At 37.9% G+C, this 24795-nt stretch overlaps 6 protein-coding genes across 6 annotated transcripts in view; 3 read left to right on the top strand and 3 right to left on the bottom strand.

The window, feature by feature from the left end:
* The window catches only part of CBG17698, a gene marked incomplete at both ends in the record, with an annotated part of 22017 nt that extends 9042 nt beyond the window's left edge, over window positions 1-12975 (top strand). Inside the window, 13 exons of the mRNA XM_045235945.1 lie at window positions 2941-3037; window positions 3818-3883; window positions 4164-4289; window positions 5213-5326; window positions 5835-5916; window positions 7689-7782; window positions 7830-7958; window positions 8009-8101; window positions 8265-8338; window positions 12000-12111; window positions 12188-12244; window positions 12433-12528; window positions 12856-12975. Coding sequence (XP_045096268.1) covers window positions 2941-3037; window positions 3818-3883; window positions 4164-4289; window positions 5213-5326; window positions 5835-5916; window positions 7689-7782; window positions 7830-7958; window positions 8009-8101; window positions 8265-8338; window positions 12000-12111; window positions 12188-12244; window positions 12433-12528; window positions 12856-12975 — 1260 coding nt within the window. The remainder of the gene's footprint in view (window positions 1-2940; window positions 3038-3817; window positions 3884-4163; window positions 4290-5212; window positions 5327-5834; window positions 5917-7688; window positions 7783-7829; window positions 7959-8008; window positions 8102-8264; window positions 8339-11999; window positions 12112-12187; window positions 12245-12432; window positions 12529-12855) is intronic.
* Cbr-ilys-4 lies at window positions 9059-10952 on the bottom strand (the record flags this gene model as incomplete). The annotated part of the gene is made up of 5 exons (XM_002634304.1): window positions 9059-9241; window positions 9544-9639; window positions 9691-9821; window positions 10527-10583; window positions 10694-10952. Coding segments are annotated over 5 exons (726 nt in total), but the record flags the coding sequence as incomplete, so codon positions are not given.
* Window positions 12976-13132: 157 nt separating the features above from the next.
* Window positions 13133-15131, bottom strand: Cbr-arp-11 (the record flags this gene model as incomplete). The annotated part of the gene is made up of 8 exons (XM_002634305.2): window positions 13133-13360; window positions 13415-13598; window positions 13644-13819; window positions 13866-14030; window positions 14214-14424; window positions 14473-14652; window positions 14699-14881; window positions 15097-15131. The coding sequence occupies 8 exons, from the start codon at window positions 15129-15131 to the stop codon at window positions 13133-13135; spliced, it is 1362 nt and encodes a 453-aa protein (XP_002634351.2).
* A 1240-nt stretch (window positions 15132-16371) lies between these two features.
* CBG17702 lies at window positions 16372-19853 on the top strand (the record flags this gene model as incomplete). The annotated part of the gene is made up of 8 exons (XM_002634306.1): window positions 16372-16425; window positions 16870-17229; window positions 17665-17738; window positions 18036-18304; window positions 18350-18573; window positions 18665-18888; window positions 18935-19119; window positions 19759-19853. 8 exons carry the CDS (start codon window positions 16372-16374, stop codon window positions 19851-19853), a joined length of 1485 nt encoding a protein of 494 aa, XP_002634352.1.
* A 623-nt stretch (window positions 19854-20476) lies between these two features.
* On the bottom strand, window positions 20477-22730 carry CBG17703 (the record flags this gene model as incomplete). The annotated part of the gene is made up of 7 exons (XM_002634307.1): window positions 20477-20569; window positions 21479-21614; window positions 21660-21808; window positions 21858-22020; window positions 22066-22232; window positions 22504-22573; window positions 22618-22730. The coding sequence occupies 7 exons, from the start codon at window positions 22728-22730 to the stop codon at window positions 20477-20479; spliced, it is 891 nt and encodes a 296-aa protein (XP_002634353.1).
* A 1225-nt stretch (window positions 22731-23955) lies between these two features.
* Window positions 23956-24795, top strand: part of Cbr-ntl-4 — a gene marked incomplete at both ends in the record, with an annotated part of 3606 nt that continues 2766 nt past the window's right edge. The window contains 4 exons of the mRNA XM_045235943.1: window positions 23956-23991; window positions 24041-24109; window positions 24163-24258; window positions 24301-24621. Coding sequence (XP_045096267.1) covers window positions 23956-23991; window positions 24041-24109; window positions 24163-24258; window positions 24301-24621 — 522 coding nt within the window. The remainder of the gene's footprint in view (window positions 23992-24040; window positions 24110-24162; window positions 24259-24300; window positions 24622-24795) is intronic.

The raw sequence follows: 24795 nt of genomic DNA, 5'->3' as shown, positions 1-24795 counted from the left end.
CCCCCGCTCGATTCCGAATTCCGTTCCGAGCATCTAGATCTTTTGGTACTTTGTTCAAATTACAAAGCATCATTCCGCTCATTGATTTATGATTTCTTCCCAAAAAATATACAAAATTCTACTTCCTCAGTGCCCAATGGATTAGAATCAGAACAACTGCTCCCATGCACTCCTCGACCTAACCTCAGAAACCAAATGAACTTTTTGCACCATCGTTCCGCTCATTCCTCTCCCCATTTTTCTTTTACTCTTGGCCACTGACCCATTTTCCTTTTTGCTCTAATCCCTCATTCTCATCAACTTCTCCATTTTTTGTCCTTGGACCCGTGCGGTGGACCGCCCGTCTCTCTGTTGGAATTTCAACGTTTTTCGGTCGGAGAGGACCCCGGCACTTCTCGCTTCTTCTGTCGGTCATAAACTTTCCAAACGGAAAGATCCCCGCACAATTGAGGCAAAGTTTCCAACCAATTGCTCGCTTCGTTGCTCATATCTCCTTTTTCTCTCAAATTTTCGAAGGCGACGATGGCTTTCCTCAGCCCCGGACATCGACAATGTCGCCATCATTTTGAAGAAAAAAAGCAATTTGGACAATCAGGTACACAAAGTTCTTGTACCCTGATACTCCTTGGGGACGTCCAGTTTCTTCTTCTTCTTTTTTGTCCAAATCTAATTGTTTTCGGTGAAGAAAAAAATCGCGAAACACTATGAAAAAAGTGAGCGTCACGTGGTTTGCTCCACTTTTTTGTATGTTTTGATCCGTCATAGTAAGGTGAAAATGATCTTTTTTAGGTTTCGTAGAAGCAAGTATAGCGAAAGTTATCGTTTTCTATTGGAAATAGTTGTTCCATTTCAAGATTACGTTGAATTTTGTGATTGACCTGATTTAGTTATCAGCATAAATTTTTTCAGCACATGTATGTATAGAACATACTTGAAAAATCAGGACCGTCCAGCGACTTCTCCGGTCCTGGTTTTTCTCATTTGAAAAAAAAAATTGATCTTTTTTGTATAAGAATATGTTTAGTGGTGCTCCGTTTTTGGCGAGATTTCGATTTGGCAGAAAATTTGTTTATAATTTTTATTGACCCGGAAAATGTTCTGAAAAGACAGGAAAAAATTGAATCAAAAACAAAAAACAGCCAGAGCCAGAACTTGAAAATTCTGGAAAAGCCCAGCCCGGCCAGTCGCAAGTATAGTATATAAATTTTTATCCAGTTCTGGTAATTGAATTCTCCAAAAGAATATTTTTGAGTCAGAATTCCTCAACTTTTCGAGCTTCCTCTCTTCAAAACTGTCCCTAATTTCTTAACCAAAATCTGAAATTGAAGACTTCCCTTCATTGATCTATGCAAAAATGACCTCTCCAAATTGTTTCTACTATAATAACCCATTCCAAATTCATCTCTCACACTTCGCTTTCTTCCGAAACCTATCAGGTTGCTCTTCATTCCCTTCGGTGCAAAAACTCATTCCAAAAGATGTCGTCGTGTCTCTCTTCCAATGTATAAATTCGTTTGTTTTGTCCTTTCCTATTCTTCATATTGTGCTTTTTTTTTTGAAACAATGCCGACGTCTTATATAAGGAAGAGTTATGGGGGACAAGAAGTCAAAGGTTTCTACTCGGTTCGTTGGAGAAAACGGATTTCCGATTGGAATTTTAAACCAATTCATGTGTGTTAAAATTTGTTCGCTTACGGATCAGTCAGCTTTCAAATTCAATCCCACAAAAGTTATTTTCTTCATTTTTTCTGGAAAAAACTCCCGAGGTGTCAGTAGTGTCTTGATCCACGACCTATTAATAGTAGTAAAGATTCTAATAGAAGGCCATTCGAGCCGCCAATTTTGAGCTTATATATCTCGGTTCCTGTTAAAGATATCAAAAAGCAGTCAACATGGGAAATGTTCAGCATAATATCAGTAACATTTCATCATTTTGTTATTTTTTTTTAATATCTCTCACAGGAGCCGAGATAAATTACCTCAAAGTTGACAGAGTAGGGACCCTACTATTACATGTTTTACGGTGGATATGGTCTATTTCTTTGTAAATACTGACTGCTTTGAATCTTACAAATATCACTCCCAATTAAAACACTATTTTATCTTTTTTTCCGTTGTACACCTTCGAAGGTAAAATGCGAACGGATCCGTTACGGACGCTCAGCGTTCGCGCGCGGTTGAAATAGGAACCGCATACGGACCGCACGCGACCCGTTTTCAGAAAGCCACAGCACATTATTCCGTATTCCTCCGTATTCTGTCCGTTCGCGAACTCCGTATCCGATCCGCTTGCGAATGATGGACAAACGGATCCGTTCGCGAATCAGATAAAAGTTTAAGTTAGCGAACGGATCCGTTTGTTTATCATTCGCAATCGGATCGGATATGGAGTTCGCAAACGGACAGAATACGGAGAAATACGAAATAATGTGCTGTGGTTTTCTGAAAACGGGTCGCGTGCGGTCCGTATACGGTTCCTATTTCAACCGCGCGCGAACGCTGAGCGTCAGTAACGGATTGTTCGCGAATCACCTGTCATCAAATCACCTGCGAATCACCTGCGAATCACCGAATTCGATATCTTTATATCAAACTCCCACTTTTCTAGACATCCTATCCTACATTATCCATCTTCTTCTTCCTCTTGAACTACACTACACTACACAAAAAATGTCTCGGATATCGTCAATGGCTTATAAATGGAAGCAACCGCCACCGATAAACGATGATTCACGGCATCGATCACAGAGCAATTCTCGACTGTTTGACAGAATCTACGGGCAAATGCACAGAGGAAATAAGGTTTCTTTTAGTTAGGGGGTGCAAAGACTAAAAAGAGAAAAAGTTTGGAGTGGGTGGCATCCTTTTGAAGGGGGCAGAAAACAAAGAATAAACAACAAGAGATACATCAGAAGACGTTACTTTTTTTTTCATTTGTAGGCGTTCGAACACACAACGTCGTACGACGAGTCAATTAGCGGTTTCATGCGTCGTCGTTTCGCTGGAAACGGCGAAAGGGCGCTGCCATTGAGATACGGTAAGTCGTTGGGGGAACGATTACGGTAGGTGACGAGTAGCTGTGAAGTCAGAAAATTGATGTTTTGGACCTGGGCTTTTTTTGGGTGTGATTGGTTAAATATCGTAATACCTGATATATGTATAAGAACCCCCCCCCCCCCCATCTTTCAACTTTCAGCCAATTTATCTAAATTCCTGCCAAAGATATAAGAAAGTTGACAACTGTTAAATTGTTTTTCATGATATCAGAAAAATGTTATCAGTTGACACATTTTCGATGTATTTCACAGGAATCGAGATTATTGAGTTTAAAATTGGCAGTGTGGGGGCCCTTGTATTGCAGGTTTTGTGAAATCCCCAGTCTCAATTACATGGAGCGACCTGATTAGCTCTGAATTTGAAAAATACTATTGCTTCATAGTGAAAGATTTTTGCAGAATTTTCGAATCTTCATTCAAAAAAAACAAAACATAACTTCCATTCTATCCGTCACTTGTCTGGTTTACATGTCACATTGAACCATACTGTATCCATCTTGAAATGTCGAACAAACAATCAAATAACCTCCGCATTTTGATTTGTGAACCTCTTGATAGACATTTGTCACATCGCAGCAAAAAAATTGGGTGTCAAGCATCAGGAATTCCTAAAAAAGGGAAGAAACGGGAGGCCATGTCCCAGGGGGAGTGTTCAGTTAAACGGAGCTCTCAAAACTCTCACAGACATTGAGCTCTTAGATTACTCTTTGTTCTTTTATTTTCACTATTATTTTAAAGCAATACAACTCTCTAATTTTCAGGCACGAACCCTCATCAAAAAGATGATGCCGAGTTGTATATAGTGGAAGACGAAATGCCAATCAAAGGTCCGTTTTTCTTTTCTTTTCTTTGCTCATTTTTGTCTGTCCAAGTATATAGTCGTCATCAAAAATGTATGTGATGATGACATTTTTGGTCGCATCTCGGCCACTATCAAGTGTTCTTCCTTTCCATTTCTTTTTCTTTATTTCTTGTTGATCTCTTGCTCCGCCGAGGAGCATCCATCACAAAACAAATTTTATTTCCCTATTAGAATAATTGATTGTCTGATGAAAGGTATTTAATCAAAAACTCTTTCAAAAAGACTTCCTCATTCAATGATTTCAGTCTTGAACGGTTCACCGGGATATATCAACATTTTGGATGGACTCAATGGATGGCAATTGGTCAAAGAGCTCAGTGATGCTACTAAAATGCCAGCTGCTGCTTCGTTCAAGCATGTCTCGCCAGCGGGTAAGTACAGTGTTGGAAACTTAAAAAATTTAAGCTAATTTCTGAGAGGACAAAAACTAACTTGTTTTCTTAATACAGGATGGCGCATAATCACCCGGACTAAATTTATATTAGCATAAAACTTGAATAAAGAGTTATCCTGAGCTCAAATTTAGAGTGCAAAAATTTAAATAATTCATCAGTAAACTGGCCAAAATTCAAATTGTTTGATCAACCCTAAGCTGACTAGGGAAGGTTGTGAACTTAGGTTGGAGTTTCGGGTCGAGACCTATGTCATTCGAAAGCTGAGAACACGCCCTTTCCGAATCTGTTTTTCGTTTTTGCTGCGGACCTACCAGTTTCGAGAAAAATAGGTTTTAAATTTGGGTTACTCTGGATTTTCTACTGATTTCTTCAATTAAAATGGGAATTTTGAATCGCGTGAACACTAAATACTTAAATACAATTGAAACAATAGAAAATGTCGATTGAATGGCTCAGTGGTCTAAATTTAAAACTTATTTTTCTCGAAACTGGTAGGTCCGCAGCAAAAACGAAAAACAGATTCGGAACGGACGTGTCCTCAGCTTTCGAATGATATAGGTCTCGACCGGAAACTCCAACCTAAGTTCACAACCTTCCCTAGTGAGTTATCGCTTGTCAAAGTTTCCTATTTCATGGAAATCACAAGAAACATTACGCGGTTCATCTTTGAACAGTCATAACAAAACCTCGACTTGAGGAATCGCTTTGAAAATTTCAGTAGCTTTGAATCAAACGTAAAATTATATTCCTACCAATGTTCGTGTTTCCAAGATACTTAAAAATGTATAAGTTTTTATCAATCCGGGAAATTACGCACCACCTTTTAGAACTCGGTGTACTTCCGATGTACCTCTTTCTGATGTTCATAATGAGTCTTTTTTTAATTGATGTTATTCCAGGAGCTGCTATTGGTCTCCCATTGAATGAAACAGAATCAGCGTGTTGTATGGTATCGGATCTTCCAATCGACCCAAAGAAAGCATCACTGGCTGCTGCATACGCTCGTGCCCGAGGTCGGTTTTTTTATTTCAAAACGATATCCAGTTTTCTGGAATCATCCTAGTGTGTCATGATTACTTTCCTGTATCACTTCACTTTCCCCTTTACTTTCACTTTGTTTTTTTCTTCCTTGCACTATCACAGTCACAAACTAATCCCCCTTTTGAAACCACTTCTATCCTTTTTTGCACTTTTCTTTCACACTTTAGAGCAGGATTGGATTATCAATGATCGTCTTCAACGATTTGCACCATCTGTTGGTATGAGATGCCTCATATAATTTATGTATATTTGCAATGCTTCTTGTTTTATTTATTTTTGTCAGAAAATAGAAGGAGATCACTGTGGTCCGACTCCTTGATTCAGGCTTTTTTGTTTCATATCGTATGTAATACCTTTCTGACGGTTTTTTGAATTTCTGGAACAGAATTTTTAGTTTTTTTTTTGTTCCAGATAGATTTTGGCCATCAGAATTGGTTATTGAATTTTTTGTATTTGAATCATAACCTTTTTCAATTCCAGGAGCTGATCGAATGTCTTCGTTTGGAGATTTTATTGCTCTTTCCGAAAAATGTGATGAACTTACGGCTAAAATTATTAACAGGTTTGTGTTCAAAAATTCAAAAATAATCTGACTGCCTCACTAAAAATGTTATAAAAATCTGAAATGTTATCCCAACTAGATGACGGCTCAAAATTACCCTTGGACTGATGGAACGGGTGTATCTTTAGACATAAGGATCTTGGAAGCACGAAAGTTGGTAGAATTATAAATTTACTTTTGATTTGAAGCTACTGAAATTTTCAAAGCGTTTCCTCAAGTCTGGGTATTGTTATGATTGTTCAAAGATGAATGGTGTAATGTTTCTTGCGATTTTCATAAAAGGAAGCAACTTTGACAAGCGATAACTCAGCTCCAAGGCTTTCAATAAATTTGAAACTTGTCAAGTTTTCTGATTAATTATTTTGGTTTTCGGGCTCCCAATTTGAGCTTACTAGGGAAGGTTGTTTGTGGGGTATGGGACTTCGTTATGAGACCTATATCATTCGAAAGCTGAAAATGAGACATTTTCAAAAATGTAATTCGATTTTGCTGCGGACTTACCATATTCGAGAAAATCGAGTTTGAAATCTCATTTTTGAAAAAGCAAAGGGGGGACCCCATGGTGACTTTTTTCCAAAAAAATTTTTTTTTTGAAAAAACATGAAAAACTTACAGGATCATACTGTGTTCTCTGAAACTGTTTGAAATTGTGGTTACATGCTTTTGAAAACTATTTTTGAGTCATTTTTTCAAACCACTTTTTGACTTTTGAGAATAGAAAGTTAATGGTTTACAAAAGATTTTGGATGTTTTTTTTTATTGTGATCGCAAATTTAGAAGTTTCCGTACAATTGACCAAGTTTAAGCGTTTTTTTTTTCAGAAAAAAATTTTGAAAAAAAGTTCCATGGGGTACCCCCTTGACTTTTTTTTTGAAAATTTTTGAAAAATTTTTTTTCGGCTGAAAAGGTATTAAACGAAAAAGAACAAGCAAATTAGGTTTTTACAAAATTTGATAACCTATTTTCTTCTCGGGATCAAGACATTTTGATTCTTTTTCTGATTTTCAACAAACCGTAGTACTACGATGATCGCCCAGTAACACTCAAAATTTGAGAAAACATAGACACAAATCATGTCTGATTGATGTGTGGCTCTTAAAACGAACCATCCTTGAACATTGACAAACAAAAGCTGTGTGAAAGTGTTTAGTGTTGATTAACGAAATAGTCAAAAAATTGATATTACTTAAAACATTTAAGAAAGTACAATTTTTCAGTATCAAAATGAATTTTTTTTTGAAAAATGTGTTCGGAACATTTTGAAGATTTCCACAAAGACCGAAAACAAAAACAAAAACAAACAAAGGAGAGAGGAATCGAACCCAACCCTAGTCAGTTACCGTCCTCCCTCTTCACCGCTACACCACCAGTCGCTGCTTTCAACTAGTTCCACAATGCATATAAGAAAGGGGGGAGATCTGGCCCTCAAAATATTCGAATTTCAGCCAAATTTCAAATTCGATTTTCTCGGATCTGGAATGTCCGCAGCAAAATCTGAATATATATTTGAAAATGTCTCATTCTCAGCTTTCGAATGATATAGGCCTCATATCAAAGTCCCATACCCCAGTTACAACCTTCCCTAGTTAGTACAACGCTTTACTCAAATTTTATGCTAATACAAATTTTTACGGGTTATTATGCGCCACACTGTTCTCCGACACTATTGTTTTTCCGCCTCTTTATCAGAGGACCCTTAAAAATTCTTCTAGAATTCTTCTAGCGTATATGACTTAAGATTAATCAAGAAATCGAATTCCCCAACTTTCCAGAGAAGTATCGGATGGTGTGGTTGCCCCTGATTATGATCCGGCTGCCCTCTCTCTTCTTGCCAAAAAGAAGAATGGAAATTATTGTGTCCTGAAGGTAATCTATCATTTATTGAAACATTTAATTACCTTTTTGTTATCTAGATCAACCCGAACTATCTACCATCGGAGACTGAGGAACGTACTGTATTTGGGTTGAGACTTCGACAAAAACGAAACAATGCCGTTATTAATGCAGAAACGTTCACTAATGTGGTTGGAAAAGAAAATGGAGTGAGATTAGAGAAATAGAAACACAGATATCAAGGATAAAATGTTTTCAGTTAAACAAGCAAGCAATCGACGACTTGATTGTGGCCACTATTGCTCTGAAATATGCCCAATCCAACAGCGTTTGCTTTGCTCATCGTGGACAGGTAAACTCCAGAGATCATGATCAGCAGAACCCCTCTTACGTAGTTTTATCTCAGCTGGCTTTTTCCTGAGACCTTGCTGTGTTTCTATTTTTGAAAGGAACAATAGCCCTCTCACATAATCGTCCATTTCCGCTCTTTTCGAATGTCATCATACTTTTTCCAGGTCATCGGAATGGGTGCAGGTCAGCAGTCTCGTATCCATTGTACGCGATTGGCTGGAGACAAAGCTGTCAACTGGTAAGACTTTTGAAAACAAAAACGAAATGAATAGAAGGGTAAAATGATGTTAGAATTACCGTAAACACTCTAATAGAACTCCACCCGAACCGTCATATTTAAACCTAAATATCTCGTTTTCTGTAAGAGATAGCAAAAAGTGATCAACTGACAGAATTTTCATCATAGTATCACAAATGTTTTATCAGTTGACAATTGTTTGATATCTTTCACAGGAATCGAGATAATTAGACTCAAAGTTTGGTGGGTTTTTCATCAGAGAAGTCAGTGGGCCTGGAAAGGCCTAATATTAATTACTAGACTTAATTACACTGGGAAGCTGATTCAATTTCTCTCCTATAGCGGAATCAGAAAGCAGATGAAGCGTTTAAATTTTTTAATCGTTAATTTCGAAAATCTATTGACTGAAAATGACAGAGAATTATAAATTAATTAAGCTGAAATCAGGTTTTCACCATTATTTTTATGAATTTTCTTGGAATGACGTGCAGTTTTTTTGTTATTTTGAGATAAAATCAAATAGAGGACAAACCTATTTCTAGAACTTCTGAATCACTCAAATATTTCACCTCCCAACACTTCGAAAATAGATCCCAAAACAAATACTCCAAATTTTACTAAAAATATTTTTATTAGAGAGCAACACAAAAAACCAATTGAGATGCTCTAAAAATAGTAGAATGGGCAAGAAATGTAATGTTTCAAAAATAAAACAATTCATCAATAAAAATGTCTTGTAAAGATGGGTTTGTTGCATTCTGGGCCACAAGAATCTCGAACTCTTTTCCAATATCCAATGGTCCCTCTGTCCCGACATCCGTTCGCTCCTCCATCGTGAATACGTGCAATTGTCTCGCAGTCTGATTTCCCATAGCACTTGACACGAAATTTGCTGGCCAGGGTCTGGAAAGTTTAGTTTTTGTCTCTGCTGTTTTTTGTTCTCTCTATTATGAGCATTCTATTATTCTATTCTGTCCCTACACTACGGACGTCACAGACGAGCTTCTTGGAGGGTGAATAAGACCAAAAAATACTTTTTTTTGGAGAAGGAGAAGAAAATTCGTACAGTCGATCATAAAACTAGGAGGAGATAGAAATCATAAAATGACACACATTTATCAGCGATCGGTCATTTCCTTTTTTCTATATTTGCCTATCAAGGTGCGAAGTATATTTTTGATCTACGATCTTCAAAAAAGAATTACCCGAATGCAAGAAGCCGAGCATTGATAGTCTTGAGCGCAATTCATCCATGCCTCATTCTCAGTTTCTTCGTCTTTTTTGCCGGGTTGATAGCATTGCTGAAATTGCATGACTTAGCTTACTACTAGTCCAAGTTTTCAGGTTTTTACCTGGAACTGATAAATGTTCAGCCTGAAATATCCACAACCGATTCTCTCGAACTGATCGACTGAGCATCCAAGTGGTACACATCCAGAATCTTGATCACACATTGATAGAAGACATGGATGGTCATCTTCCACTGAAAAAAATGTTGACTGCATTTTCGTGCACTGTATCGTCTTTCTTTATTTTCAATATGTCTTAATTTGTTATGAAACATAATTAGATGATCATTTTAATTATTTTCCTAATTTTTAGAAATTTTGAAATTGATCGAGTCTTTAAAATGCACTTGAATGATTAAAAAATGATGTTGGGTCAAACTTGAGTTAATGATAAGAGGCTTCAGAATATTTTTAACCCTTGATTAGAATATAAACTTTGCAAGGGAATTTAATTCGATCACCTCTAATTCAGGGTAGCGCACAATTACCTAGGCTGATAAAAACTGTTATATCTTCAAACATAAGTATCTTGGAAAAATGAAAATTGGTAGAAATATTATTTTACGTTTGGTTCGAAGCTACTGAAATTTTCAAAGCGATTCCTCAAGTCGAGGTTTTGTTATGATTGTTCAAAGATGAACCGCGTAATGTTTCTTGTGATTTCCATGAAATATAAAACTTTGACAAGCGATAACTCAGCTCAAAGGTGATCAAATAATTTGAAACTTGGGTCGTTTAATGATGAATTATTTGAGTTTTCGAATTCAAAATGTGAGCTCAGTACAAGGCTTTACTCAAGTTTTACGCTAGTACAAATTTTAGTCCGGAGTAATTATGCGCCACCCTATAGGCAACAATGGAACATATCAGAAAACATACAAATTTCAGAATTTTCTTACCTTTATCGAACATAAGAAGCTGGCTCGTAACGCTGATCAACAGCAATATCAGTGTAGCTGGAATCAACATGTTTATTTTTTCCTTTTCTTTCGAAGAGTTTTCCTCAATTGATTCACGGCGGCCTCATCTGTGGCTGAAACTCTTCCGAATAAAAATTAAGCCAAACCAGGAATAAGATACCGTATAAGATGAGAAATAGATGAATGGGCGAATGTGTGAAGAGAACCTTCGGGTCCTTCGCTTCTTCTCTTTAAAAGAGACTTCTTTTTTCGGTGGGCAGCAGTTCGCCACGCCCACTTCGTTTGACCACTCGATCGGTGACGTTTGTTGCTCCAATACTGAAGCCTGGAAGACGAAAAGAAGAGGTGCGAGATGCAAAAATAGACAGAGAACGATTTGATTAATGAGAGGATTTGTGACCCCGTTTTTCCAAATATGGGTACAACTGGGCACGTCACTCGTACTAAATTGGGTCCTGACATTACTAAATTTGGGGTCATTTCAAGGAAAATAGGGATTATAATAAGTGGACAAAATTGGTGTCAAAGATATTTAAATGAAGAAGAAGATCTTTGCAAAAATAGAATACCATCAACACTCTAATTTATCTCGGTTTCTGTGAAAGATATCAAAAAGTTATCAACTGAAAAATGACTTGGACATTATGATAAAAATTTTATCAGTGGACCAGTTTTTGATATTTTCTACGGAAAACGAGATATATGAACACAAAGTTGATGGTTTGAGGTAGTCAGAATCAACTACAGTAATCTCTTTGTATCAACTATTTTTACACATTTCGTCATGCTCCTTCTTCTCTTCAGAATCGAATTTTAGAAATCTCCGAATGAAACATTTCCTTTTTTAGAAGTTGCGTCACGCACATATGACGTATTCTTCAGAAGACGTCAAAAATACACTACTCATCTGTTCCAAACAAAAAAGCAAAAAGTTCCAAGTCTCTCGGGAGCTATTATTCAGAGAAAAACAAACAAAAAAAACTAGTTCCAAAATATATTGATAACCAACAGGGTTCGAACTGCTGCGGTATGCTGTTGCCCTATATTGGGAAAGTGGGGTGGCGAAGTTTTAGGCTGTTGAAAAATCAAATTTCCCGCAATTTTTCCCACCTCAACATTAATTTTTCACGGGCGTTTGCCCTGTCACCTTCACATTGGAGCGCAACAGCATATACAGAAATTTGAACCCTCTGAGAATAATTCTATTCAAAGACTGTAAAATATTTAAATATCCTCACAAAAAATTGTCAAACTGAAAAAAGAGACTATTGATGTCAAAATTTAATAAAATGATTGATTTCCTTTCTTCTTTTTTCTTCTCCTCCCACCTCCTTCCGGACACTACACCCCAACTGATAACGCAGACTGTTGACTCGTCATTTATATAGAGAATCAAAAAACGAAATTGTTATCAAATTGATTATATTTCTTTCTACTTTAAACTTCTTTCAGGTGGCTCCGACAGCACCCAACTGTCCTCTCGCTTCCATGGAAAAATGCCATCAAAAGATCCGAGAAATCGAATGCAATCGACGTGATGTGTAGTGGAGTTCTTGGATCAGAGGTTAGTTTTTTTTAATGAAGCTTCCAGATGAACAAACATCTTCTAAATATCGTCATCATCATCTGAATATTTGTAGATTGCTGTTGACCAATGGCAGCAATATTTCAATGAGCCCGTGGAACCGCTTGCTGAGGTACGTGTATACCCGCGGGCTATATAATCCCTTCGTGCTCCCGAAAAGTTTATAATCTGATGGGACAGGATGACGTAGTGGATGGGTATTAGTTGTGTGTCTGTTATGGAGAAATGATACTTTCAAAGAAAACAATTTCTTTTTTTTTTCGAAAAAAAACCAAAACAATTTGGGGAGAATTTTTTCAGGAAGAACGAAAGCAATGGCTCAGCCAACAGACTGGAGTTGTCATGAGTTCCGATGCATTCCTTCCGTTCCGGGACAATGTTGATTGTGCTAAACAGGTTAGTACATTCCCAGGGATACTCGAAACGGAATTCGAGCTTCTTGAACTACAGTATGTTAAAGGCGCACGTGAAAAGTTTAATTGCGGGTGTCGAGCGGAATTACTTTATCTTTTTGAGATCAATTTTCACCAATTTTTGGCGCATTCGTGATGAGAAAATAGGATTTCTACTTCGAAACTCGAATGTTGAAAAATTCCCAAAATTCCGAACATCCTTGAGTACACTTCAGTGTTCAAAAAAAAACAAGAGTAGCCGTTGAGAGACTTAAATTCAATTTACACTGTGTGACGCACTTCGCTTTCAAAATTGTATCTCCTTTTTTAGTTCGGCGTCTCGTACGTGGCTCATCCGGGCGGCTCGGTTCGCGACGAAGAGATCAAAGAAGCCTGCGATGAGCACGGAATCACTCTCATTCACACTGGACTTCGTTTATTCCATCACTAAAAGAAAAACAGCAATAAATTACCCCTTTTTTGCCCAACCCCATAAATACATAGATTGTACATTTTTAAAATGGGTTCGAACTTTTTTACACACATTAACCGAAAAAAAAATAATAAAGCGAGAAATATGATATTCACATGCAAATTATTATAGATCCTTAACGAGCTTTCACTATCATATCAGTCCAATCGGCAGCCAATTTTCCAGTTTTCCATTCATCCAGGGTTAGACTTCTCCGTTCGATAGTCTCTCGCAACGATCCTAGCAAGCTTGCACCAACCCACGAAACGAACAGCGGAGAGTTTTTGATCTCAGAAAACTGGTAGAATTTAACGACTTCAGCGAATTTGGTCTCGTTTTTTTCATCGATATATTGAATCTCTTGCTGGAAAAAAAATTAATTTAGTTAAAAATCATTCTCCTGAAACATAAAACCTACTTCTAATCGTTTCATAAGACCTGGAATTGTAGAAACTCCGCCGGCGAGAAGAATGTTCGGGAAGAGTTTTCTGCGAAGATCAATTGAGCACTTTGAAACTAGTCGATGTAGAATTTTTGGAAGACTCGAATCGAAAGAATCAGGGTTCAGAGATTCGTCGAAGAAGATTTCTACGGACGTTTCACTGTAATACTTCAATGAAACAAAGCAAATATAATTTCTCACTTACAAAACCACAGGCGGCACAACGATACTTTTCCCACCAACTGGTACTAGGTTCTCTTCACACAGAACTTCCATCGATGGCTTCTCTCCTTCTGCTGCTTCCCACTCCTTCCATTTCTCCGATCTTTCTCGGTCCAGACAAATCAGTGATACACTGAGCGTTTCGATGAGTCGAATATTCTGAAACAAAGAACAATATTTTATGAGAAACGAAATGAAAACACACATTAATATCTTCCCAATCAGCTTCTTCAAGTGCTCTTCTCTCTCCACCCAATTCCTCAAGCTGACCGTATTTTTCCATTAATTCTCGAACTCTTCGTTCCAATTGGCGACCACAAACCGACCGGGCTGATTCGAATTCGTTGAGCATTGTGACTCCTTCAATAATCTGAAATTCAAAATTGATGACTCGAGCTACTAGTCACAATGAGGGAGCTAACTGGCTCCTCAAATTTTGTCAAAAATTGGCATCCACTAAACAGCGCGTTTGCATTTTTCAGTAAAAAAACGGTCGAGAAATCAGGTTTCTTCATAATTATAAAACCCTTTGTAATTTTAATAAAAAATTTACCGGAACAGCAACACATTCTGAATATCCAATGTCTACAACCAGAGCATTCTGTGTATTGAACGGAAACGTGGCACAAACATGTGATGGCATAAACATAAGAGACTTGCATCGAATTCTTTCCACAATAACTTTTGTCATGGTCTTTCGAAGATCTTCTGACATGAACATGCTTTCGACAACAATCACTGGACGGTCAGTAGGTGCCAGAACTCTGAAATATGAATCGTAGAAGAAGTTCCCTGAATTGTTTAAAGCTTACCTTAAAAATATCATTTTCAAGAACTTATGAAGAAGATCCTCATAATACTCAATAGATTTCGAAGCAGTTTTTCGGTCGTTCAATGCCAGAATCTCATCTGCAGTCACTAGGTTTCCGTTATCATCGGTATATTCTGTTCGGATTATCAGTCGAGGATTTAATTCTCCAGCACATCCAACTCTAAAATAAATTAGATATATTCAACTTTTGCTGAAATTGTTCTCACTTTGTCAATTTACTACCAACTTCCACAATTACAGCACTTTTCCCGTTGTCGATTGAGCTGATGGCTTGCGAAAGAGCAGTAGACGAAACAGAAAGAATTGAAGATGTTGAAACTCCAGAGGAGCTTCTCCGAGCCGCCTTCAGCGACTCTAGGACTGCTTGAGTATTCGACGCCAGTTTGCCCCTTGAAGAAAACTATCATTTTAAAGGAAATTTCGTAGAAATTGAGTAATCGAGCTGAGAATTTTTCAGATGTTAATTGTATTTCATTTTATAAAACAATAAACAAATGTTCTATTCACTATTCTTTATTTTTTTATAAATACAAAAAATAAAATAAAAGATTGTTGAAATCGTGTGCAAACACAGTGGTGTGCCTCTGCGGACCCAATGCCTCACATCTTACGCGCACTTCTCGTGACGTCATCAGACATTTTCTTATCGAAATGGCGACGACCGCCAGTTTAAAAAAACGTTTTTCTGCATGTATCACAAGTTTGTTAATTGCATGAGATCGCAAATTCGCATCGTAAACACAACATTTTCACCAGAAAGTTAACATATCTGCACGAGGTGATCTTCGGTTCAGAGAACTTGAAGACTCATTGATTTTTTCTGAGACAATCGGTCGATGGATGTGTAGGTTTCTGGACAAATTTGGAATTCTTGATTTCTGCATGTTATCCTTTTTGCACTTTCCTTGCACCTTTAAAAGAGCTCAGAACTTGAATAAATAGTTCCTGAAGGTTCAATGCAACTACTCTTTCGACTAAATCATAATTTGGTTTAATTAGAATATATATCTTTATTTTCTAAAAATTCCACAGATAGTTAAAGCACTGCACATGTTTTAGAACTTTAGCATTTGATCCTTATATACCTACTGAAACAGTAAAATCTGAAAGGAAAAATTCTCAAAAAATTATTTCAATGGAACAGGAACAATATTCTGCCTACAAAAAAAGTTCACATGATACTCCAAAGTAGCTCTGGGTCATCATTTTGAAGCCTACTCTTCTCTATTTGTTTTTGGTCATCTAATATTTACAAATGTGTTCACAAGCTCCTCAGCACACATTCCCTAACATCGCCTATACCTTCCTATCCAGGTTCTAAAATGTTCACTTTGCGGTTTCTCTTTATCAATTTGTCGGCTAATCCATCTTATTTTTCTTCTCTTCTCCACCCTCATCTTCATAACATAGTGCTTTTGAACTTTGTGCTTTCCCTCGGAAACTACACGAACATCTCGTTCTCATCTTTTTCATCATAAAAACTCGGTTATCTCTTCTGCAATATCATGGTGTCCGTCCGGCCAGTACTCCTTCACAAGTGTCATCACTTTGGAGCGGAGCCAGTGGAGCTCTTGAGACATGTGAGAGTCCGCGAGGGGATATTTCCGACAACACTGCCTGCGTCTCTCTTCTTCGCTTCTTCTTGAGCAATCACTGTGAAATAGCACGGAATCGAAGTTACACACTTGAATCTCAGAAGAAGAAGAAGACTCCGTCTCTTTGATTCTTCTTGTTTTTTCTTATCCCCACCATCATCAAAATATTAAATCTGCTTCCTCCTATTTTTTGTTATATATGATTTTCTATTTTTCACATTCACTCAAATTTTTGTTCCTTACAGATTTGTTATCCTGACGGCATTTGCCGTGCTTCTTTCAGAATGCCGAATTTGTTGGAGGATCATTTTGATCCGACTTTTCAGTCCACCTCAAAAGTAAGTATTTTGTCAGATTCGCACATTTTATATAAGTTTTTTAAATCAATGCTTAAAGTTTATAAAAATTTTTTTAGCTCTTTTGAATAATGTAAAAGATGTAATAGAAAAATCGACAATGTTTAACTTTGAGCCAATTTATCTCGGTTCCCGCCAAAGATACAAAAAACATTTGATAAATTGTTTTCAACAGACTTTTTATATCATTAGCAGGAATCGAGATGATTGAACTCAAACTTGACGATGTTTACGAGTTTCTATTAGAGGAAATACGATTTTTAATTTCAAAAATTTGAATAATTAAAAACACAGTAGTCCAGATTGTTTTGAAAATAATGAAAAGACGATTCCGAACTAATTGTAAATACAATATTTAATTGTATCAAAAAACCAAATTGATACAAAAATATCGACTCTATGATTATCCAATTCCTATATTTCCAGAAGCTGGTACTCCCTACGAATCGAAAACAACCGGAATATGACAACGTCCCTGAAGAGCCTAGAGTGAACGACTTCTCAAGTGATGAACTAATGAAACTTCTCGCTTTTATGGAAGGAGAAGTACAGGCAAGAGAAGACGTCATTGACCATCTGAAGAAGGAAAGAACCAAAATCTTATTGGCGGAAGCGAAATATGGAAAATTGAATATGAATGATCCGTTTGCTGCATTGAGAAGAGATTCAGCTATAACTGGAGAGCAGATAAACGAGGATAAAATTGTGCAGATGTACGAATCACAGGTGGATCAGTTGGATAAAATGATGGATGTTCAGAAGAAATCGCAGAGGAATGCAGCTGTGGTGAGTTGGATGTTTTATTGGGTCGTAAAACAGTTTAAGGGCTGTAAAACAACAAGATATCGATAGCTTTGTGTAAAAACTTTTATCAGGAGTTTCCGAATTATTCCAGAGATTCTCGATTTTAAAAATTCCGTAAAAGAAATATTAGCTTCAAAATATCAATATCCTATAATCAGTATCGAAATTCGTTTTCTGGCTAACTTTCAATCTAAATGTTGAATCTGAAGATTTTCCAAAAAGTTCCAATGGTCCGCCCATTGTCCGTCAATGGTTCTCTCGAATGACTGCCAACTCGTCCGTTTGCACCTCTTGAGCAGTTTTTCAGCAGGACCCTTTTACTTGTAATTATATTTATACCATGAATTCTCTATTAGAGTTGTACAGATTTTAGGGTTCTCCAGAAAAACAGTTCTTAACAAAACCTAAAAATTTCAGCTCCTCGTTGCCCTTGAAAAGAAGCAGCATAAATTGGTCAAAAAGCTGGAAGCTGATAGAGAGGCCAAAATAAGGTTTGTGAGTTTTCTAAAATTCAATTACTGTAGTTCCTCAAATAGTAGTCCTCCAAAGTCGTTATCTTTGAGCTCAATTATCTCGATTCTTGTGAAAGATATCAAAATTTTGTCAATCAATAAATTGTTTATCATAATGCCCACAATATTTCATCAGTTGACAAAATTCTGATATCTTTCACAAGAATCGAGATAATTGATCTCAAAATTAGATGAGCTCCTATAAGCGGGAATACGGTGTCTTTCTTTGCATATTATTTCTTTAACTGTTTTGAAACCTTTAATTTATAATTCCAGATATGCAAAACAAGGAGACGATCTAGTCGCTCACTTGGAAAAGGAGAGAAATCAATTGCAACAGCAAATCGAATTTCACATTGAGGAGAAAAGAAAAGCGGAGATAGCAAAGGATAAAATGGAAATGACACTTGGAAATGAGAAGAAGCGACATGAATCGATTGTGTTGTATTTGATACAAGAAAGAAAACAGATGCTTCTGAAAATGCACGAATTGAGGGTTAAAGCTGAGAAAATGATGCTTGCACAGTCATCGGATCCTAATAAACGTAAGTACTAGAATCCTAAAGAAAAACTAATATTTCTTCTTTCAGCTGGATCATCGAATGCACTAAATGAGCGAGAGCTGATTGAAGAATTGAAAAAAGAGGTCACTTTTTTGAGAGCTGAGAGAGAATCTCTAACGAAGACTCAAAAAATGGTGAAGACTGAAAATTTGAGTCTTCGGGAAACAGTGAGAGGACAAGAGGCTGATCTTCAGATGTTGAGGAGGAATCTGACACTGACGGGAGCAAAAATGTCTATCGATAAACCCGGGGTAGGTCTCTATTCATTCGTAATGAGAAAAGTTTTAGTACTCTAAAACTCTGTAGCTTCATCTTACATTTTGATAATTCCAAAAATTCCAGCATCAACTACCGCAACTGGCTCCTGATTCCTTGGTAACGGCAAATCGAGGGGCTAAAACAGCCCCTGCGACTCGTCCCCAACCGGCTCCCCAAGCAGCACGAATTCCTAATTCCAGTACATTTCCAACAGAGAAAAGTAGGCTACCAAGAGCCCCTCCACAGACGCCAACAGCTCCAGCCCCTCGAGTTCCTATTGGCAGTATTCCAGCATCCAGCTCTAATCCGTGAGATTTGGAAATGAAAGACAGAAATCATAATATTCAATTTCAGACCCCGTACAATGAGTTCTCCAGTAAAGAAAACTCCCGTAATGGGAGTCTCCTCTACATCCGTACGTCGTCCTCAATCCGCATCATCTACAATGCCAATGACTTCTGTGATAACGAATACATCTGCTGTGAGACCTCTGTCTCCCGAAATTGAAAAACTGGAAGCGGCACTACAGTCGATAAGTGGTTCGTTTATAATTAATTTTTTTTAAAAATCATATTGCACCTTAGTTCCTTATTTTGCTTTCTAGAAAGTTTTCTGGGTAGTGTTGTATCAATCTTCAGTTGTTACCTCCTCAACTCCTCCTTCATACTCAACGGCAATGGCTAAACGGAGTTCCAGTCTTCCAAGGGAACCCAATAATAATCCATCCATTTTATCATCGACTCCGATTCGAAGAAGTACGATGAATGGAGGAATGCACTTATCGACGACTGGAGTAGTATCCACGAGAATTGGCATGTTTTAATCTTTATTGTGTTGTTATTTAGATGATAGCATTTTGTCGGGCTGCTTCTGATGAGCACATATGCATTACTTATTCAGGCAACCGTTCAATCAGTCAGTGGATGAACCAACTGTATAGTGAACCCGAATATTATAGAAAAACGCATCTGTGGTTATCATATTTTTGAATTTCTGTTTTTTTCAGCTAAAAAGTGAATTTATTATGGCTGTCTGATAAAAACACGGTTAAGAGCAAAATATCCATCGTTGCGGGGGGCGGGGCGAAGTTTCAAAACAAATTAAACAATTTTTAATTTGAATAAGCAAAATGCTGGATATGCCTGAAACAACGGATCCTTGATAACGTATTTTTTCAGCTGGTCCTGCAACGAACGTAGCAAGCGAACGTAAAATGTCTGGCACTGTGAAGCGAAATGGAATACTTGCAAAAGCCTTCGGATCCTCTAAATAATCTTTTATCTTCTTATCACCTGTTACCTCCAAAACCACCATGGGTATTCTCAATTCTCTTGATTTCTTTCCTTTTTGCTCAATTTGTTTTTTTTTGTTTTTTTTTTTTAGATTTCAGTTTAATGAATGTTAGATTTATTAATTTCATTATTTTCATAACTTCATTTGAGTCAAGAGAAATCCGGGAAAGCAACTGATATTTAAGACTAAAAGGGGAAGAAATGGTATTCAAAATTCATTGCAGTTGAATTTCTGACTCACAGAGCACAGATGATTGGGATGGGAGAAAGTTTGAGACGCAAAGGAACCTTTTGGAAAACGAAAAGACGATAAGGACCCGTCTGAGGTCGATTGTGCCACAAAAATGAATGAGGGGAACACTACATATAAAAATTGAATGAATGAGAAACGAAAATATTAATTGAGGATAGAAACATGATTTGGATGGGGTGAAGGGGCGAGAGGTTCCGGTTTCAAATAAAACGGCAACAGGTGAGAGATGGAAAGCTGGCATTGTTTGGATCAAGTAACGCGAGAGAGAAAACACGAATATACCAACTGAAAGAACTAGTCAACTCTAAGTAGAGGCACTGATTGAACAACGAGAAGCACGAGAGGTATTCTTTAAAGGAGGTTGGGACTGATGATTGTCGAAAGCGAGCTATCGATCAGGCGACGAGCAGCGTAGGCCTCCTTGAAAATTGACGATCCGGAATACTGAAAACATGTAAATAAGGTTTCAGCCATACTTGTAACGGGCCGGGTCCGTCATTTCACATGATTTTCAAATTTCAAAAAGCACATAATCAAAAACATTTTTTCGATTTTTTTTGATCAAACAGACAAACAATCCAAGAAGAAAAAAAATTCGAAAAAATTATATTAAGAGCTCAAAATGTCGCTCAAAAATACAGGATTTTTGATACCGGGCCTTCCGGGCCGGGCCAAGGCCCGGGCCTAGGCCTTGGCGGGCCGGTCCGGAATTTTACAAGTATGGTTTCAGTCAGTTTTGGCGGTTAAAGATTCAAAAAAACACCACATTGCTAATCTAACAAGGGAACCTCAAAACCTTGTAAACCCAGAATTTGATGAAAATTTCAGCGCAGATTAGGAATAGCCTATCTAAACACGTATGCAAATTACGGAATCCGCTCGCCAGTTTCAGCCGAATTAAACGAGTTCCAGTGACAAAAATCGCGTTTTATTTGAAAAAACATTGTTTTTCTCAACTTTTAGAACTCGTTTCAAACCATGAAATTTGTTGTCTTATACTTCGAATTGAATGAAATTTCATATTCCAGACAGTTTCTTAGAATTTTTTTTCGAATTTTTCCACCACTTGGACGGGAGTTTTATTCGAAAATTTTTGCCTGAAATATCAAATTTCTTGTTCTGAAACGTCCTAGAAGTTGAGAAATACGTCTTTGAAAATCGTTTTTTTTTTCACTAGAATTCAAATAACTCGGCTGTAACTGGTGAGCGAATTCTTAAATTTTCAGAGGAGTTGCCTAGATAGATTTTCTTAACCAATCTGATCTTCAAAATATGGGGTTGGAAGATGCTGACATTCCCTTGACAACTAGCTCGCAACCAGTTCAGTTCTCTGTTCAAATGAGGTTTACTCACTCTATGGCTGACGCGATTCTTCGTGTTCAATACGATACTGATGTCAGATTGCCAACTTGGTTCGCCGTGCTCATCCATGTCGATTCTTGGACACCAACGCTCGTGGTTGTGAATCGGATCGAAACCGTTTCCACATCTGGAACTATGAAAACTTTAAAAAGACCGGCTGAAAAACACCAACCGAATAGCTAATTCTCTGGCGCAATAGTCGCAGCCAAACATGAGGGTGCCCCGTCTTGGTTTGGTGACGTGCCAGCCAAGAGCAGCCACATACATAAGCCGGTCCGAGATTCCTTCCAATTTCGGGAGATTGACATCTGAAGGAATGTGCTGAAAATATAAAGATTGCGAATACATTCTTCATATATTAGTAACGAACCACAACGAAGTCATCATCCTCGATGCTCTTACTATCGGAGAGCCTACTCTGAATTCCGCTCATAATTTCTTTCGATGTAGGTTCTGTAAACCGGATTGGAGGGGCACCCGTTCGGAGTTTGCACGTTGTTCTGTGAGCTGACGACAATTGATCGTGGATTTCTCTGAAATAAAACTGATTTTTGCGGTTTTTCGGAATCAACACTGACTGGAGCCTCGAGTTGTAGACATTGAATGATACTTTGCAAATATTTGGAAGAGATGTGCACAGTAATTCCTCGCATTCCACACATTTTACACAATCTTTCTTGACACACTCCCATCCGTAATCGGCGAGGTCGCGAGGCGATACAGCGCATCCGAACCACGTAGGAGCCTGGAAAGAGTCTTTGATGTTTGCTTGAAACGATGAAGATTCAATTTTCTTGTCAGGCTGCTTTGATTAAGACAGCCGATAAAACAGATCTGCAGCATAATAGGGGCGACGGAGAAAGCAGGCGACCGGCAAATCAATAAATGCAAAACACCAATTGATGACATAGGCTTCTTTTAACCCCTGTTTTGCGGTTTCAGATTGTAGACAAGGTTTTATAGAAGCATATTTCGATGTTTCAACTTTTAATTATTTTTAAAACGAGACTTATTACCTTGTATGTTTTGATGATCTTTTTATAAGCTTCAACGTCCCGAATTTTGTGAAGAGGCGTCTTTTTAGTCCTAAAATGAACACTCTCCGAAGGACAAAATACTCTAAAACAAACCGTTTTTGTGGACTACTCGAAGATTGGCCAAATGAGAGAACTTCGTTGATCGAGTCGGTGGCTTTTCGTTTTAAAACTGCAGCATGCCGATTGTTGGCCGAGTCGACCTCCATTATTGAATGCGTTTATCTAGAAAACACTAGGAAAAGTTCTGAAATTTAGGTAGAATTTCCGATAAATCTTCGCAGCCAGACGACAGACCAGCGGCAGTTGATTTCAGATGTACCGTAGTGAGAGACGCCGACTTAAAGGCGCACGCATTATAACACTCGGCGGGTCTCGCAGCGGCCCTCTTTTTCCTCTCTTTTCTTCCACTTCGACCCTTCGCCTCCCTCCCTATCGCGCAGCCCATCAATACTTCTTTGTTGGCTCCGTTCGGTGGCTCAACCTCAACGGATTCTTATGGTTCTGATATCATTAGATAGCCCGATTCAAGAGCTATCGGATTATTGAAAAAAGTGATTGTTAAGTGTGTGAGAGCATCTAGAAAAAAGGACTGGAACGAGGCGCTCTCTTTCGTCACATGACGTTGTTCTTCTGCAATTTTTAGAGAGTAACAGAAGTCAAGGAGGAGGCTGTTCAGTTTTGTTGATGTCTCGTGACGAACGTCGACGCATTCCGATATTATTTTCGATCGTTTCGGTCGTGTTTTGGATTTTTGCGACAGCGGAACAGTTCGAGAAAAGAAAAAGTTTAGTTTTTCTCAATGACAACTGGAAATTCTTTATCGGTCTCCTTTTTTTGATTTACTAAAAAATTATGAAAAAATGGGAAAAAAAGAAACTCCCTTTGCAGAATAAAATAACCTAAAGTCGATATATTGATTTTATGCTGCTGACTCATAAAAAAGGAGAGGTTTTCTACTATGCGTTAGTGAACGATCGAATAAAAAGGGAAAACTCTTCTGAAAGGTGACCAAGAAAAGAAGAAATCAATCAATGGTTTCCTACTTGTCTCAAATTGTTTTTTAGCCGTAACCAAAAATTTAAATGCTCTCTATGAAGCAGAGCTCTGCACAGAGTCGTCCCTCCGTCCCATATTCACTTCTTCTAGTTCTTATGCTTGATTTTCTAGAAAAATTTTCTATTTCCATTGCTTCTTTCCTCATTTCAGTGTCAGTTTGGCGAATCTCGTTTTTCAACTCCTTTCTCTTGTTACTACTGCCGTCTGCGGCGCTCGTGTTTCGTGTTCTCTCACGATTTATCGATCGGCAAAGCGGTCATGCTGCACTTTTCGCTAGTCTCATTTTTTCTCTTCTTTCGAGCTTCCGTCAAACCAATTTCGCTATTTTCAGTGTTTTCACTCTCAATCCTCACTTGTTTGCTTCTCGCCTGAATAATGTCAACCTGCAGCGATGAAATGTCCGATAAGGAAGTAAGTTTCGGGAGATTTTCTTTCAGAAATATAAAATGAATTGTTTCAGTGTCCCTTGTGCATGGAAACCCTCGAACTAGACGACATCAATTTTTATCCATGCAAATGTGAATATCAAGTAAGTCGACTGAAATTTAGGCCTAAAATTTTTTATAAAATTTTTTTTTTCAGATTTGCCGATTTTGCTGGCATCGCATACGAACTGACGAAAATGGATTGTGTCCGGCTTGTCGTCAGCCATACCCTGAGGACCCCGTCAATTTCAAGGTTTTTTTTCGGTAGCTCATTTTTCTCAATTGTCATTTTCAGCCTATGACGAGCGACGATGTGCGGAAGCATAAAGACGAGCAAAGGCAGAAAAAGCAAGCAGAGAAGACGAAATTATCTGACGCTCGGCAGCATCTCTGCAATTACCGCGTTCTCCAGAAAAACCTTGTCTACGTTGTGGGGTTGTCGCCTCGTGTTTCAGATCCGGAAATTCTGAAAAAGAACGAATATTTTGGACGCTATGGTAAAATCCAAAAAATAGTGACGAGTGAGAAAGCGTCGCTCCCGGCACCGCATCTTCCGCCTAGTCATACAGCATACGTGACGTATAAACGAGTCGACGATGCTCTTCGAGCTATTATAGTAAGTGTCTGATCATTTGGTGGTACGACGGATTGGAGATTTCCTAAAATGAAACTGTAGCAAAATGAACATTTCCTAAATCAAAATGGTTCCAAATTGAAAACTGTCCGGAAGTATAAATTGGGCGGAACAGAAATGCCTAAAGTGAAATTGTCCCGTTTTGGGGGGATCCTC

Source organism: Caenorhabditis briggsae (genome assembly GCF_000004555.2).
Source record: "Caenorhabditis briggsae complete genome, chrIV, whole genome shotgun sequence".
Classification (NCBI taxonomy): Eukaryota; Metazoa; Nematoda; class Chromadorea; order Rhabditida; family Rhabditidae; genus Caenorhabditis; species Caenorhabditis briggsae.
The sequence above is the reverse complement of the archived record's forward strand: the minus strand, read 5'-3'. Positions and strand labels throughout refer to the sequence as shown.